The sequence below is a fragment of the Aedes aegypti genome, chromosome 2 (assembly GCF_002204515.2).
Source record: "Aedes aegypti strain LVP_AGWG chromosome 2, AaegL5.0 Primary Assembly, whole genome shotgun sequence".
Taxonomy (NCBI): Eukaryota; Metazoa; Arthropoda; class Insecta; order Diptera; family Culicidae; genus Aedes; species Aedes aegypti.
In genome coordinates, this window is record NC_035108.1 from 272,415,592 (window position 1) to 272,432,369 (window position 16,778).

At 38.0% G+C, this 16,778-nt stretch overlaps 1 protein-coding gene across 8 annotated transcripts in view; it reads right to left on the minus strand.

The window, feature by feature from the left end:
- LOC5569675 (insulin receptor substrate 1-B) overlaps positions 1-16,778 on the minus strand; it is a 665,066-nt gene that overhangs the window by 542,726 nt on the left and 105,562 nt on the right. For 7 of the 8 annotated variants that reach the window (XM_021845096.1, XM_021845093.1, XM_021845090.1 and 4 more), the window contains exon 1: positions 8,930-9,931. The exons of the other annotated variant lie outside the window; for it this stretch is intronic. In XM_021845096.1, the coding sequence (XP_021700788.1) occupies positions 8,930-8,953 (24 nt within the window). In that variant the 5' untranslated portion in view covers positions 8,954-9,931. Of the gene's footprint in view, positions 1-8,929; positions 9,932-16,778 lie in introns of those variants that run through there. 8 annotated transcript variants of the gene reach the window in all.

Sequence of the window (16,778 nt, forward strand, 5' to 3'; positions counted from 1 at the left end):
GTTTAATTTCTCTTTAAGTAATAACTGAGCCACAATAATGTCTTCTGTTGTGTTTTTTGATGTTGAAACACTAGCCAAGGATATTGTCTTTTGACTTTTAGTGAAAAAACTTCCCGAAAGCTTTAGCATTGCACTGTTATAACTGAAAGAGCGCGAAAGAGGAGTGAATCTCCTCATTGTTACTCAGGTCCTTTTGAAAAGTTACACGAGAATTGGGCTAACGAACAGCACACTGCAGTAGCATTTATTAAATGCATTTTAAAACAGGGATTTTTTTTTTTTCAAAACTTTACTTGCTACAACCATCAGCTTCTAAATTTGGGGGGGTTGACGGGGTTGGTGGTCTGATGGCTACCGCTTCTGCTTCATAAGCAGAAGGTCATGGGTTTCAATCCCAGGCCCGTCCCTTTCCTCGTACTTTGTAGTTGTATATCTCTCACTTGCTTCTATCTTCCATTCTAAATCTATCCACACTCAAACTATTCGTTCATAGCAAACGCTAGAACCAGAGACGGACAAGAAAACCGTTTCCCTAACGCTTCCATTCTTCCACGCGCATGCCTTTCCTTACGCCTGATACATAGGCAGTCTGCTAACCACAAAAGCAAACCTCTCTGCCATACCTTTCCCCCAATCCATACACTCCCGCATGAACTGACGTGGATGCAGTGGAATATACGGTCTACGTGGGAGTCAGTTCAATGCATCATCAATTCCTCCCCCTTTCCCCACATTGGTCTGCATTCTGACGTGGCAGGCACCATTGTCGCTAAAAATAGAAGATCACCAGCACTTATACACTGAGGATGCCTGTTAGTCCCAAGCAATCATTCGGTTGGTTCCTTGTGTAAGTGCAGCTGATCTGGCGATACTGGAGTAGCATCCACGGGCGGCCAATCAAGCTCAAGCTCAAGCTCAAGCTCAAGCTACACCATCAGCTTCTAAATTTGGCGAATTTTTTTGAAAGCTTTTGCTGTCTACTAAAGAGAGAGCCATTACGCTTTACCGTTTTTTTTTTTTTCAAGTAGGTATAACATTACAGGAACTTCATTCAAACGTTTTCTACACGTATTTCTTCTAATTTACGTCATTCAACATTTCAGTATTTACTCGTTTACAGAAATGAAATTCCCTGATGTTTGCAGGTTATTTTCAGGTTTTACAAAATAATTCCATGTTCAACAAATTACTCTAATTTCGGATAAAATTCAAGTCAAAGCTATTTCAAGATGAAACAATACAAAGCTTATGTTTTATTTAACTGAATTGTACTTGGTAAGGAGACTTAATCATTTTTATATCGTTTGTAAGAGCTCTGATCATCATTGTGAACTGAACGGAGCTTTCAAGTACATCAGTATCCTTCATTCTTAGAATATGTTGATTACTGCGTACTCGTTCGAAAACAGATAATCTATTCATTTTTAGCCCGCGTTCAGAGAAGAAACCTTAAATGGTATCCGTGGGCCGTTCTGATACTTAAGACAACTAAATAAACGAAAAAAAGGAAAAAAAATGACTTACTCTTGTGACCATATTTTACAATAAAATGTATGTTTACCGCGGTTTTCTAAATTGCACCATAAAATTGTAATTGTTTGTCTAATCACTTCATTGAATGGTGTTAGTGTTATAAAAGTGATTTGCTACATATTCAAATAGGTTTATTCCCATCTAAGTAAATAAAAATAAAATAATACATCTAAATCCCAGGATGATTAATTCATTTTTGTCCGGATAATCGAACACTTGTATAATCGAGTCCGACCTGTACAACATTTGAATGTTGTATTTTTTGATATAATAAATTGTATGCATTTCATTCGTTCAAATTTTCTAAATTGCTGGGCTAGTAGCCAAGTGAGTGCCTTGAAAATATAAACTTTAGAGACCTTTTCCTTAAAAAGAGATAATAGAATACAGCCATTCCATGAAAAACCGATCTAGTGGTCACCGAATTCCGTGAAAATTTGCTATTTTGTTCCTTGAGCTAGGTATGCCGTTCCGCTTAAGAAAAGTAAAAATTTCTTTGGAATCAATTATTTTCTCAAGGAATTTCATCAGAAATTATTTCAGGTATTTGCCCAAAGATTCAGATATTACTCCGAAGATTTCCTCATGTTAGGATAGATGGATAGATTTTCTTTATTTGAGAGATTTGCAGCCCGAGGCTAGCTCATCTCTTACATTTCTTCAGTAGTTCATTTAGTGAGCATTTCCCATGGAATCCCTTCGAGAATTTTCCTAGAGAATTTATCAAGGTTTTATGATTTTTACATCTCTAGAACACAACCTGGTTTTTGCCAAGTATAACCACAGAAAATGAATTCAGAAATTATCAGGAATTTATTTGAAGATTCTTTCAGATATTTTCAAGAAAGCCCTAATCCTCCAGGAATTTATCCTGTTATTCCTCCTGCGATGTTCCTAGGGTACCTCCAAGCCTTTCGTTTAGAAATTCATCGAAAATTCAACCAGAGTTTCTCCAAAGATGTCTCCAGGGATTTTTTAAAAATTGTCCTTCAGAATATCCTTAAGACTTTGAATAGGAGTTTTCTAAGGACATCTCCAGGAATTACTCAGAGATTTCTTTAGGAATTCCTGCAGTAATTCTTCAAAATTTCTCAAAGAAGTCTTTGAAGAATGTCTAAGTATTCATTCAGAAATTTTTCCATGCACTTCTCCATGGAAATGTGAATGATTTTTTTCAGAAATTGAGAAAATGTTAAAAAAATAATTCTATGGCAAATTTTAAAGTAGCCTCTTATGAAACTTGTGTAAGTTTTTAAATGACCCTTGATGAATAAGAGTCACTAGAAAAAGTCTAGAGTTAACATCCGGCCCGCGACCGCATTTTGTGCGGCCCGCGGAGGGTTCGAAGGTTCTTCTCATATTTAGCCCGTTAGTTTTTCTACCAATCCGAAGTTAGAACATACCTAGTCTAACGTTTTAATTTACAATTTAGTTTAGTTAGGTCGGTAATTGTTTATATTGTTTATTTTTTGAAACCTTTAAAAAAATTTAAGATTTTATCAATTATTTTAGTTTTTAATTTAAAGTCTGGATATTTTGCAGCCAGATTTAAGCGCTGTCGATTGCAGTTTTGATTCAAGTTAAAATTTGTTCTACGTGGGAATCTGACTAGAAATAATGATTTGAGGTTCATTATGAGAAAATAAAACAAATATCAGATTAATATTATTGCGATTACAACACAAATGTTTCACATTCAATGAATGAAGCCTGAACATAACTAATTAAATTGCCAAAAGGCTAAATTTTCAAACATCTTCTTCTTCTTCTTTCTGGCGTTACGTTCAACTGGAACAGAGCCTGCTTCTCAGCTTAGTGTTCTTATGAGCACTTTCACAGTTATCAACTGAGAGATTTCTTTGCCAATTGACCATTGTTGCATTCGTATATCGTTTGGCAGGTACGAAGATACTCTATGCCCAGGGAAGTCGAAAAAATTTCCAACCCGAAAAGATCCTCGACCGGTGGGATTCGAACCCACGACCCTCAGCTTGGTCTTGCTGAATAGCTGCGCGTTTAAATTGTCACAGAACATTGGAAGTAAATTTTACTAACACCTATGCGTGATTCAATACGTAATTTTCTAAAATCCTGGGAAAGGTTACCAATGTAAGATTTTGACAGAATCTTAAACGAAAAAATAATAGAGTTTTGAGCAGGTTTCTTTTGAAATACTGGTAAGTATTCACAAAGTTTTCAAGAAAGGATTCCGGAATAATTATTGAGCGAGATTCTAAAGGAATCCTAGACACGATTCGTGTAAAATTCTGAAAATTCCAACCAAGATTTTTCGTAAAGCTTGTTCAGGGTTTTAAAATGTTCTTAGTCATTCTGATAATACTAGGTCGGGTTCTGGTAGAATTCGGAGCATTTTATAAAATCCTGGGCATTATTCTCACAGGTTTTTAAATTTCTGGAGTAGATTCTTCAAAATATGCTTATATACCATATATATTTCATGATTTTGAAAGGCACTTCTACAATATCTAGCAGGAAGTTTTAATCTGTTTTTCGAAGTCTCCATATGAAATTGATTTCATTCACTAATTTTTGTCAGATGTTATGAGTTTCGTTTACTGACTTTGTCAGACTTCATGTAAATATTTGAGCATCCAAAAATGTGACCCGCCACACATTTTTTTTTTCGCTTTTTGGCCCGCGGTTCAAAAAGGTTGGGCAGGCCTGCTCTAGACCCTTGGGGAAATTTTAGAAAATTTTCTTGATAAATTGTAAGGATGATTAAAAAAAAACGAACCAGTCAAAACTCTGAGTAATATCTTGCAGCATTTTCTGAACGAACTCCTTTAAAACATCGGACAGAATCTTTTGAAAAATGTGTAGGAGGATTTTCTGGAAAAATGCTGCGTTGTAATTAGTATAGAACCGTCACTAAGCATTTGAAGACTTCATGGGATGTTTTTGAAAAAGGTTTGGAACAACTGCAGTTGCAATTCCTCGATTAAATTATGTAGAAATTCATAGGAAAAAAATCTAGAAGAACTCCATGTTGAAACGCAGGGTCGAATTTGAGATATTTTTTTCAAAAAGCTCTGAACAGATTTTTTGGAGAAACTATTTTGAGTTACTTATTCGCGGTAACTGACATACAAATTCTCTGTCGGGTTTCTGGATTTTTTTTTTCAAAAGTTTGGGAATTAACCTTCAATTCTTGGAAACAATATGTAACAATCTTTGGGAGATCTCTTAGTTAGAGTAAGAACTGGAAAATTCGGTTGAAGGATTAGTGGAAAAATATCTGGAGGAAATCCTTAAATAGTGTTTGTAAAAAATTAAAGCAATCCCTGAGAAAATTACTGGAGATAATAACATTGAAGTGCTTGTGAATTTCCTGGAGAAAGTCCTTAAGATATTGTATGAAAAATCGCTGGAATTGGTAGAATAATTTCCGGAGAGATCCCTATAGGAGTCCCTGAAAGTGTTCCAGATGAAATCTCTGGAGAAACCAGTAGGATAATTCCTGAAGCTTTTCCGAGAATTCTGAGATGAAATTTTTAAATAATTAGTTGAAAAGTCTCGTAACAGCCTCTGACGGTTTTTTCTGAAGCCTGCATAATTGCGCATCAGAATTCACTGCAAGCAAAGATATGGAAAAAGAGACTTTACAGACCATTTATGTAAAAATAAAGACTTTGGAGACCTTTCATAAGAAGAAATAAAGACTTTTTAGAGACTTGCATTGAAATAGAGACCTGCTACCAGCCCTAAAAATGATATACTGATCACGGTTGGGAAAAATTCTGACATTCACTCTACAGTAGCCAAGCAAAGCCAATCACAGTCAGCGAAGCCAGTGTAACTCACGCCCATCGCTGCTGTAGGCAAAAAGCCTTGAAAATTGCAAAACACCAGTTTCTAAGGGCAACCCAAAATTACTGTAGAAAAATGTTCTATTTCCCGCTGCATTTCCTGCATTAAGAGCCTTCGAAGACACTAACGATTTAGAAAATTCATGCACCCAACATAGGGTACTTATTCTTCATGAGATACACGTTTTTTGAACTACTGTACTGGGAAGAGCCACGTGATTTTCGCGAAATTCAAGCCTACTACTATTACCATTCCCAGCACTGATACTGATTGTTTCGATATTTTAGATTGAAAGTTGTTTAAATATCCCAGAAACAAATTTCCTGTTTTTAAAATTTTGAATAACTTTAAAAGTCGTGCATGAAAATATGTAAACCCATTACTGATCGAATATTATTCATAAAATTCAATCATGTCTTGGGAAGTCCGATACAATTTCATACCCAGAACAGACCCTCACTGAACAGCTCAAGGAATGCTTTGATAGCGGCGCAGCATAAATTTTCTGGGGTTTCTACCGCGGAAATCATTTGTCAAGAATATATTCTATCATGAATTATTTGCCTCAAAGAAATTTCCCTTATTCTTATCGTAATTCCTTGAAAAATACAGTTTTTGTTTCAGGCTTATAAAAAATCCTCATAATTTCATGTTGTCATGGGTTTTCCAGGTAGTAGAGACTCTGAGTTAAAAAAAAATGTTTGAAAGTCTGGACATTGTCGCTTTACAAGGATTTCTTACAATAAAAATTGTCGTTAAACCAAGCTAGTGTATAAACTCAATTCAGTTCTATGGCTATATTTCCAACAATAACTGTGTCTAAATTTGGACTATTTGTCCACAAAAGTTCAATAGCCATCCTTCTAAAAATGCATTCGGGATTATGCATTATACATGGTCTATGGCTGTTTTTTGGAGAAAGTCTTGATTCTGGTGAAACTCATGTTGGATCCAAGGATAAACAGAAACGATATTTCCAAATACATGTTATTGTTCTCCTATGACACTGACTGAAAGTTTAGCCATAATTCCAAGATTACCCAAGTAATCCACCAAAGATTTGATCAAAAAACATAACAAAAAAAGTACAAGAGTACCTAAAGGACCTCGCTATTTATTTATTCATAGAAGGTCTTGCAATGAATTTATGAATGAACTTACCAAGAAATTTGTTGGAGATTATTGAAAGAATTTGCTGTAAATTGCAGTAATCCTTACAAAATCTTACCATGGATATCAAGGGCTAGTCAAACTAGTAATCCAGACAACGGGTTAAACTGAATCTGTCCAGGATTTCAGTAGTTATCTTAAGAAATATGCAAAATATATATTTGTTTGGATTGGCTTCCTACCTCTACGAATCTACTAAGAATTTAAAGCATTATCAGCCAAGGATCTTTTATAGTATCCACTAAAAACCGTATTACCAATCTAGTTATTACTATTTCAGTGATCTATCAGAAAGAACTTTCAGAAAACTGATCAATTACACTGCGGAACAGTCAAGCACGAAAATACCGCTATTTACTCAATTCTAGGGTAGCTGAATTTATTGCGTTTAAACAAATATCATAGCACGTCAAGTTTTTTTTTTAATTTTTGGCTGTTGAAAATACAGAATTTGACGATTTCAGTGAACTTGCATATAGTTTAACTAGCTTGTATGGCAATTTATTTGCTTAATTTGTGTCAGAATTCAAACTTCATGTAGTAAACAATACTTATTAACAAAGTTCATAATATTTTCATAATATTTCGATGATTCAGAAAAGTATTTTATTTTTTCCATATAAAAAAACGAAAGATTTTTTATTGGGACGGCAAGCAATTTTGAAAACGTCGATTTAATCTGAGTTTAATTGTGCTATTCAAACCAATAATATTTACATGAAAGCTGAAGTCCTATTTTCCATGCTTAGTGGATTCGATCACCAAAAAGTTTGATAAATCTTACATAAAATTTTATATCAACATTAATGAAACACAAAAAAATTTCATTTTTGTTACGCTGAGTTACCAATTCGATTTCCGTTAGTATTCCAGCTAAAAACTCATTGAAAATTTGCAATGAATCTAAATGGAAAATCTAACAAGCATCTCACTAAGAACTTCAATATTTCAAGGATCATAATCGTTAACTACCTGTTTACCAACTCACCAAAAGTTAGTCATAATGCGAAGTACGTGTGTCAGTCGTACACACCCTAGAAAAAAAATCTAGTTTCTCCAATAGAAATTGGAACAAACCGGTAATCTAATGCTTTCCGGTGTGTTCTCAAAATTCCCAGGTATTTGTAATTCCCGTTTTTTTTCTGATTTTCCCGGATGAATGGACACCTGGATATGCAAACAATCTATTTTGTTTTAAACTGTTTGTATGAGTAGAATTAGAGCAGTGAACACAAGATGCTAAAGTCATTTAACAAATTTTGGGTTCTATCGCCGAGCTTCAATCAATAGCAACGACTAAAGCATTATTACAAATTAGCATACTAGTGGTGTCGAGAATGATCGAAGTCATTCGAGAAGTCAAAATCATTCACGAAACCCCATTCAAGATTTCAACTTTCAATACCCCAGTTCCGGGTACCCCGTTGAAGCCAGCCGTTTAAGATCATCAATAGCGAACGAGAAATCGAAACAATATTACCGCAATGATGGATAGAATAGATAATGGGTCCCGAATCTAACGATCTGAACGTGACAAAATATCGAAATTGGCCGAAAACGAGCAGTGCTACCAAATTCCCGTTGAAAGCAAGCAGCAGCAAGCAAACAGCAGATAGCCATTTAAATCACAAACACAAACTTTGGTTGATCCACGCACAGTGGTGAGCCTTCATACAAATCTAGGACAAAAATTCATTAGTGCGCCAAATCGATTAAAAACGACATTTTTTCGGCTTGACTTGATGCTCAAATTGTAAAAAAATGAATTGTATAAAATGGGCGTGGACTTAGTGTTTTTATGTTCACTTCCGTAGTTATTAACTGAGATCCTCCTTTGCCAATTGCCCATTTTTGCATTTGGGCAAACGGGGAAACGAGAAAAATTTCCATTCGAAAAGATCCGCGACCGTTAGAATCAAACCCACGACCCTCAGTTGATCTTGCAGAATAGCTGCCCGTTTACCGCTACGGCTATCGGGGGCCCCATTCATGCAAACATCTAACAGTCAAAAAATTGCCCTGGCTACATCCTTGCGAATGCTGAGGGATAGAAAAGGATAATTGATTGGACACCCAACTAAAAACTCGCCTGATCGTTACGCAAAACCTGCGTAGGCAGATATTGTTTTTGAAGATCTGACATTATCTAATCGGGTTATGAGAGCACAGATGCACAGACCTCAACGTAAGTGTCACAGAATACGTTGGTAGACGTTCTGACAAGTATATAGATCCTTCCATAGTTAGAAATCTGTAAAAAATGTTAACAGGCTATGTTAAAAACTTAAGTCATAGAGGTCTTGTCCAGTCATGCGCTACTGTGCCTCGATTTAATCGCAGAAAAGCCCCCGCATTCCTCGTTTGTACTTGGACGTCTGTCGCCGAATCGAAAACTCACCGCAATCGCACACAATCGGCTCATTCGGGTCCGTCGGTCGCCGGACGATTGAAAATCCTTCCTCAAGGGTTTCTTCGCAATTGAATCGTACCACACCAACGCCCCTTCTTACTGGCAACTGGCGGTGCACTCACTCTATCTATCCAAGAACTTCTTCTTGCTTTCTTTTTTTTTGCTCTGCAGCCTACTCAAGCTGTTTCTTCTTGGCTCTTCCGAAAATTCCGTTCACACTTATCACGCACCATACTTCGTGGCACTACCACAATTCGCCCCGTCGTGGCATATTTGATTCACGGTCACACACCACCGACCAACACTACCTTGCTACCGATCGGCAGAGGCAGCGATGAATAATTCGCGCAAAAAAAAAACGCGTCTCGCACAATTGGCCAAATCCACCGCACGGCCGGCTAGGCTACCCGCACTAACCGTGCTCTCTTCACACAGCGGAGCGTGCGTGTGCGTTTTCGGGGCCGAAGGAATTTGGCAGTAGTCGCTATCACATCACATCGGCTGCCACTTTTGGGGGCCGCTACCACACCACACCACTACCAACGGTTGTTTCGCCAATTTTTTTATTCTTCTATTTTCGGGGCCAATAATTCACACTCCTGAGCTCGATCGAACCCGACCTAGATCGCGCCCGCACTTGATCACGAATCACACACAGCCAAGAGGCGAATCGAACCACCTTGCTTGCAGGCTGCGCTTCGTGCCTCTTCTTCACACTGCAACGACAGCAGTCCGAAAGAAACAACAGGCGAAAGCGCGAAAAAAACGACCAAAACAATAATAATAACAGCAACCGCGCGAGGCACCAGCAATAATAACAGTAATGATGATGTAGCAATAACAACAGCAGAAAATCCGGAAAATGTGTATGTGTGTATAGGGGGAAACGGACGAAAATCGACACGCCGTCGTCGTCACACACCACACGGAATAGAGAAACGCTCACTTCACTTCGACGAGAGACGGTAACTAACTAACCAGAAGGAAAGGAATTTGTTATGAATAAGGTATCCGACCCCAACCGACGACCGGTTCGGCTTCGTGTTCGGGACCCGAAGTAAGCCCCGAAAACATCCGAGCGAGGGCCGAACACCGGTTCAAAACAGAGAGAAAGAGCGTGAAAGTGGATTTTGTTCTCCCCAGCATTCGGGTCTGGTCGTGTGCGAGAGCGGGAGCGAAAAACAGAGATTGGAGAGAGCGGCGAGCTCACCGGTCATAAACGTAAATATTTCGCGTAAAAATGCCGAACACTGGATCACTTTTTTACAATCAAAACAAACGTCGTAAATGCCTTCGCAGACGGGTGTTGGTTTGTTCGGTGTGGATCGATTGAGGCATGGATTCCCAAACTGGGAGGATTGGAACATATCAAGCGGTGTGTCCACAAACTTGCAGAGAAGCGATTAAGAGAAATCGATCATGTTAATTACGCCCTTATTCAACCATATGTCCAAAACTTTGCACCTTCACGCCATTATTAATCACGAAATCCATGAAACAATCGATCACCGAAATATTATTAAAGATATTTACAGTAAAAATTTAGCACAAAATATTTCATTTTAAAATTTGATTGAAAAGAGATTTTGCGTAGAATCGAACGCCATTTGGCTGAATAAAAATACTAATGGGGAACTAATGGCCGTGCGGTTAGTGTTACCACGCATTTAACCGCATCGATCCATAAATTGTGGGTTCGATTCCCGCTTCAGTCTGGAAAACTTTTCTTCATTTTCTTCGTATTTCGACTGTACCACTTGTCCTAGTCCGTTGTCTAGTATGATGCTTCCTTCCAAAGGGCATATACCGTTCACTGAAGCATTAAACGTGTTGGTGGCTTTTTAAAAACTGGATGCAGGTTGAGACCCACTGCCTTGCCGCAAACCAGAAACGTGAGAATAACCGAACGACGCTGCAGAGAACTATCCAAAAATAAGAGAACGGGCCAACACGACTCCAGTGTACGTTCGTTGAGGTGTATTGGTGGCAGTGGTGCCCCACCGCCAGTACTTAGCCGTCTCCGAATTGAGCAAAGAATGTCGTAATTGAAAAACAAACTACGTAATTCATAACTCCCGTAGGTTATACCAACACAAACCGAGTTTGGTTATCCGTCTGTCGCGCCCCAAACCGAGCAAGAGAAATATTCGCATTCGCAAAATGCGGCGACGAGGCGGCCGAACCTTGCGTTTCGGTGTATTTTGCTTAGCCTTTCTCTTGGCATAGAGAAACTAGCGACACGGACGGTGTTGATGTTGCTGGCGAAGCGAAGGTTGTAGATATGCGAATAAAATAGAGCATGCTCTCGTTTTTGGGTTTCTCTGATTCGTACGGAATGTCGCGAATTCGCACTGTCTCGAGCAGAGGAAGATGACAAAATGTTCAACGTTCAGCCCACAAGAGATGCTCGTTATCTAGTTGCATGTTTTAACCTTCGGGCTGTCGCGCTGTTGCACTTTGTACAACAGTTGTGATTTATATGCTATAATTTGCAACAAAGATTTATATCGACACCAAACCAAAATGTATTCCTCAAGAATCTTCTTAAGAACAAAACACCGACAGATTTCATTTGCAGTATGGCGCCCTTTATAATGCTGTAAAATCAACAAATGTACATGGAAGTCGCATAATAATGAACGCACTATATACGGTTCGAGTAACGGTAGGTATATCTCAAAATCCAGATGATATAGAAACTTGGGGTCTTTAGTAAAGTTGCTCTGGAGGTGAAGCACTATCTTATGGTACCTCATTTAATTCGGGACTTTGGACCGCTAGGTGGCACTAGTGGGCATAGAAGTTCTACTTCTATTTTGAAGATATTTCAGGCTACTGACCATTTAAAAGGATGGCGTCTTCGGCAAAGTTGTTTAATAAGTTTAGGACTATCATTGTTCGAGCTAGTTGATTCAAATTTTGCCACTAGGCGGCGCTAGTGCTACATGCTATACTTTTGATTGCAGGTATCTCAGGAGCCTGACCACTTGGAAAGATAGTGTCTTCGGCAAAGTAGTTCAGTAGCTCAAGCTCAAGAACCCAGGAATGCAATGAATGATACAAATCCTGGAAGGGCTTCTATGAGACTTTTGGCAGAATTCTGGAAAGGTTTAGTATAGAATACTGAAAGGATTCTGATGAATATTCTAGAAGGATTCTGTGGAGAATCCTGGAAGGATAATGAGGAAAATTTTGGAAAGATTCTAATGAGAATTCTTGAGGAATTTAGATGAAAATTCTGGAAAGGTTTTGATGAGAATCTTGGAAGAATTTTGGTGATGATACTCGAAGAATTTTGGTGGTAGTCCAGAAAAAATTCTGATGAGAATCCTAGGAGAGAGTCCAGAAAAGGTTTTGATGAGAAATGAGAATCTTTTAAGAATTCTGATGATAATCCTCGAGAAATTTTAGTGATAGTCCAGAAAAAAATCTGATGAGAATCCTTGGAAGATTCTGATGGGAATCCTGGAAAGTTTCTTATGAGAATCCTGGGAAAACTTCTGATGAGGATCCAGAGAGGATTTTAACGAGAAACCGAAGATGATTCTGGTAATGAAACTAAGAAAAATGCTAGTACAAATTTGATGAAAATCCTAAAAAGATTCTGATGAAAAATTTGGAAGGATTCTGATGAGTAGGGTAGGTGTACCAGTTATGGACACAGTGGTTCCCTATTTCACCATATGTAATAACTTTAATGTCTTCTAATTTTGAACATTTTTGTCTGTCGTAGTAGTTAGATTTAAGATATATCTTGATGTTAAAACATTCAAGAAGATTTAAAATGTGAACGTTACCAAAATTTCACGTATGTCCAAATAGGGAACCACTATGGCCATAACTGGTACACTTTCCCTATACTGGGAATATTCTGATAGGATTCACGAGAGAGTTATGGTAAGAAACAAGGGGCGGGACAGCCTACTGATCTTGAGCTACACCGCGAGTAGCTTTTGAGTAACTCTGAATAACTCGGTTGGCTCGGCTTCATGTGAACATAGCAACCAAGTGTCGGTTTGTTTGTTTCGCAGAGAAAATTTTTCGCGTAATGTCGTACGGAGTCGGAAATGATGGTCTTTTTCTAAGTGGAATATTTGAATGAAATCACTTTCGTTGAGATTAGTTTGAATACAGCTGGACTTTTATCTGAATCATACTGGGACGTGCTTTAAAGGCTTTATTAAATTAATAAGTTGCACTAAATCTCCCCTAAAATGAAACAAACTTTGCCATGATTCCGTTTGCTTTTTTTGTGACGACTTCTTAGCATTGATCTAAAAAAAAACATAGAAAAATACATGTTTTAGGCAAGTTTCTACAAATGAACAGAACTGCGGCAAATATACTGATCTGTTTTAAGGAGCCTTCAATCAATTGATTGATGTTGAGAATGTGTTACACCACATGACTGTCATTTACTGCTTAAATGTAGTAGAGGTAATTTTTTTTTTACGAACGCCAAGTTTTTCAAATCCTTTATACAGTTAGTCAGCCTTCAGACAGACCGTACTAGATATTATTCAATAAAAGCGCATAATTGCCCTTTACTCAAAACGATAATCTCAGATACAATTTTAAGCATATCTACAGTAAGAGCATTACAATGTCTATGGTAGGGGACATGCATTGACTGCTACGTTGCTGATTTCTGAGCAATTGTGAGTAACTCAAAGTTGCTCGATGTCGCATAGCCTGCTCAGAGCAATGCTGTCCTCCCCCTAGGTAAGAAATCTGATGGGAATTCTGGGAAAATACTAATGAGAATCCAGAGATGACTCAGATTAGTTTCCCTAGAATATTCTTATAAGAATCCAGAGAGGATTTCGATGAGAAATCTGAAGAGAATCCTCATAGGATTCTGAGGAAAATCCTCAGAGGATTCTTTACTAAACAGTTGGATTTAATATTTTTTGCAACTCCGTTGCAAATCAATCATCTTTTCCTTGAGAATTTGATCAACATAACGGCCTACTTTTCCTACTAAAAAAATAAAAGTGCTGAAAAGTAGCACTTTTCAACACGCTCTTCAGTGCCGAAAAGTAGCAATTTTCAGTACTGTTTTGATAGGCGTCAACCGAATAACCCAGTCTTTTCATGCCATCAGTGCTTATTCTGCGCGGCGTGTGAGTCGAGATGAGTGGTTCTCACCTCGAGTGATTTGGGGCGACAAATGTTAATCAAATGGGAGCGAGTTGACACCTCACCGACTCGTCTCGCCTTACATGCCGCTCAGCATAAGTACAACTGCATCTGATTCTTGGGTTTGTTCTACGACTGGCGTGAGGTGAGAATTGTCGGTGTCATATACTGCCCATACTCGCATAACAGTCCCATTTGAATTTTCACCACTTTGAGTTATCTTCATGAATAGCGTTAATTTTTGGTGTTCTTTTCGAAAACAATCTTGAAATTTTATTTTTGTATGGATAAAATGCGAAAAAAGTACCAAACCAGGTGTGTCCCATGACAGTCCTATTGGTTCATTACAAAAATATTGAAACAAATCTACTCCCGTAAGGATTTCTAAACTCTTGCACTGTGATTTTCATTCCTAAAAAAGGAGAAAAAGTACACTAACGGTAGTAGAAATGATTTCTATACAACAAAATTGCTTATTCTTATGACTTTTAATGCCTTTTTCACTTCCCTGATAGAATGAAATCACAATAAATTTTTGCTTGCAAGCATCAACTAAATTTTTTTCTTGTATTTATTTATGAGGCTATAAACTTGATTGACCAGGTCGTTCGACTCGTTGGATAAATGTACAACTCGTGCTGAAAAATTCATCATATTGCAACTTGTTGCATGAATAACTATTTCAGGATAGGATTTTTCTTCCTTTGTATTTATATGTCGCGAGATAATTGCTTCATGAGTTCAAATTCCGAAACATGAATTTAAATTCCGGAATCAAATACTGGAGCTACTGAACCAAACTTAAACCGGCATCTATACGTCCAAATTGTTCAAAATTCACCTCTAATGGTCATCTGTATTTAAAATTCCAGATACAACGCAATGTGGCCATCTTTTGTCGAGTAAATGTGATTTTCCATGAAAACCATATTAGATATGGGTCATTTCTCCGAAATCGCATAATAAGAGTTTCGGCCTCCTATAACTGAACATGTCAAATTCTCAAATGATTATTGTTGTTTAAAAATGTTTCACATGGTTGGCTTTATTAAGATACTGTTTTGTTAAACGTCAGGGAGACGTATATGCGAATGTTATTCTTATTGGAAAGGGTGAAATATAATACTCACATTGGTAATGTATTTATGAACTCCAGTTGCATGCAAAGATAAAAAATTCTTGTTCTTCTTGAAATTCATACCAAGACAGCTTCCTAATCAGCACATCGCAATTAAATTTTAACAGCCCTTCGCTCTCATAATCCCAAAAATAAACTACAATTGGATAGCGATTCAAACCAGAATGCCTATCCATTTTCGACAATTCATCCGTACAACAATAGCCAGATACATTTCGAAACAAAAGCCTATCGTGAGCTTTGTAGAGAAACGATCCCCCCTACCCTGCTCATATTTTCCAGTGTGTCCATCATAATCCAATTAAAAACCAATTCCGAAATGGCCAAAGACGCAATTCTTTCCGGCTGTGCCACCGGAACCAAGCAGAGATTCTCCTCACTGTCTCGTTGATACACAAATAGAAAATCATCTTCTCGGGCCGCGGAAGGCCAACACACGGATCCCATCAAAAAAGGATGTTTATTCATATCGCAGGGCTGGTGGTGACTGAGTATTTTAAAGAAGGAGCTATAGAGACATCATGCTTGGAAAAAGAGACAAAAAGGACCAGACAGGAGCCAAAAAGAAATTTTCTAGGAACTACTTCTTTGGGATTCATTGCCAAATCTTAGAGTAACAATTGGAGAAATCGATGGGGTAATATTTGGAGGGAATTCTGGGATAGTTCTTGGGAAAATTAGTGAAGATAGTAGCGTTCGTGAACCTTAGGATTTCCAGTAGAACAAACATATGGAGAAATTCCTCTATGCATCGCTTGAGAAAAAGCTGGACGAATTCTTTGGATAATGTGTAGAGGAATTGTTGGAAGAGTCTTTGAAAGCGTTTCAGAAAAAAATCTTGAGAGATTACTAGAAGAATTCCTAAACTTTTCCTACAGGATTGAAAAAAAAAGTGACTTTAAAAACAATTTAGGTTAAAATAAGACTTTTAGAGACTTTCTGTCATGAATAGAGACTTTTAGACCAAGTCTCTGAAAAGAGACCTGCTACTGCTACCAGCCCTGAAATCGGCAACAGTAGCAAGCAAGCAAGCGAGCGGACAAACAAGGATAATGCTGCCGGCCACGGTTCGAAGGAAGGCCTTTGTTTTGGTTCCATCACCCCTCGCAGCTTCGGAAGAAACAATCACCCAAGCGTCGTAAAAATAGCACATTTCCCCTTTTTTCGCGCACTTCCGCGTTTTTCCTCCAGTTCCGGAAAAGATAATATCCACGGACTATAATGATAGTTTTTTTTTTCGGCATCTCTTACTTTTCCGCCTAAATCCATTCACATCTGTCTATGGTTGTGCTGCTGGGCAACACAAAGCACAGAAAAAAATAGCAATGAAATCCCCCTAATTTCCAAGAAACTATTCAAATCTTTTGGGTCAAATGAAAAAAAAAGCGGGGAGGGCGAAAAACTCGTTCAGGCGGAAGTAATGTCCTTTTCAACCATCGCGGGAACTGTCTGCCTGCCTTGCTGCCGTGTTGGTTGTCTTGTTTTTATACGCGAACCGCGAATGAGGGAACGTTAAAGATAGGGGCGAAGATGATTTCGGTGGTATACAAGAAGCTGAAC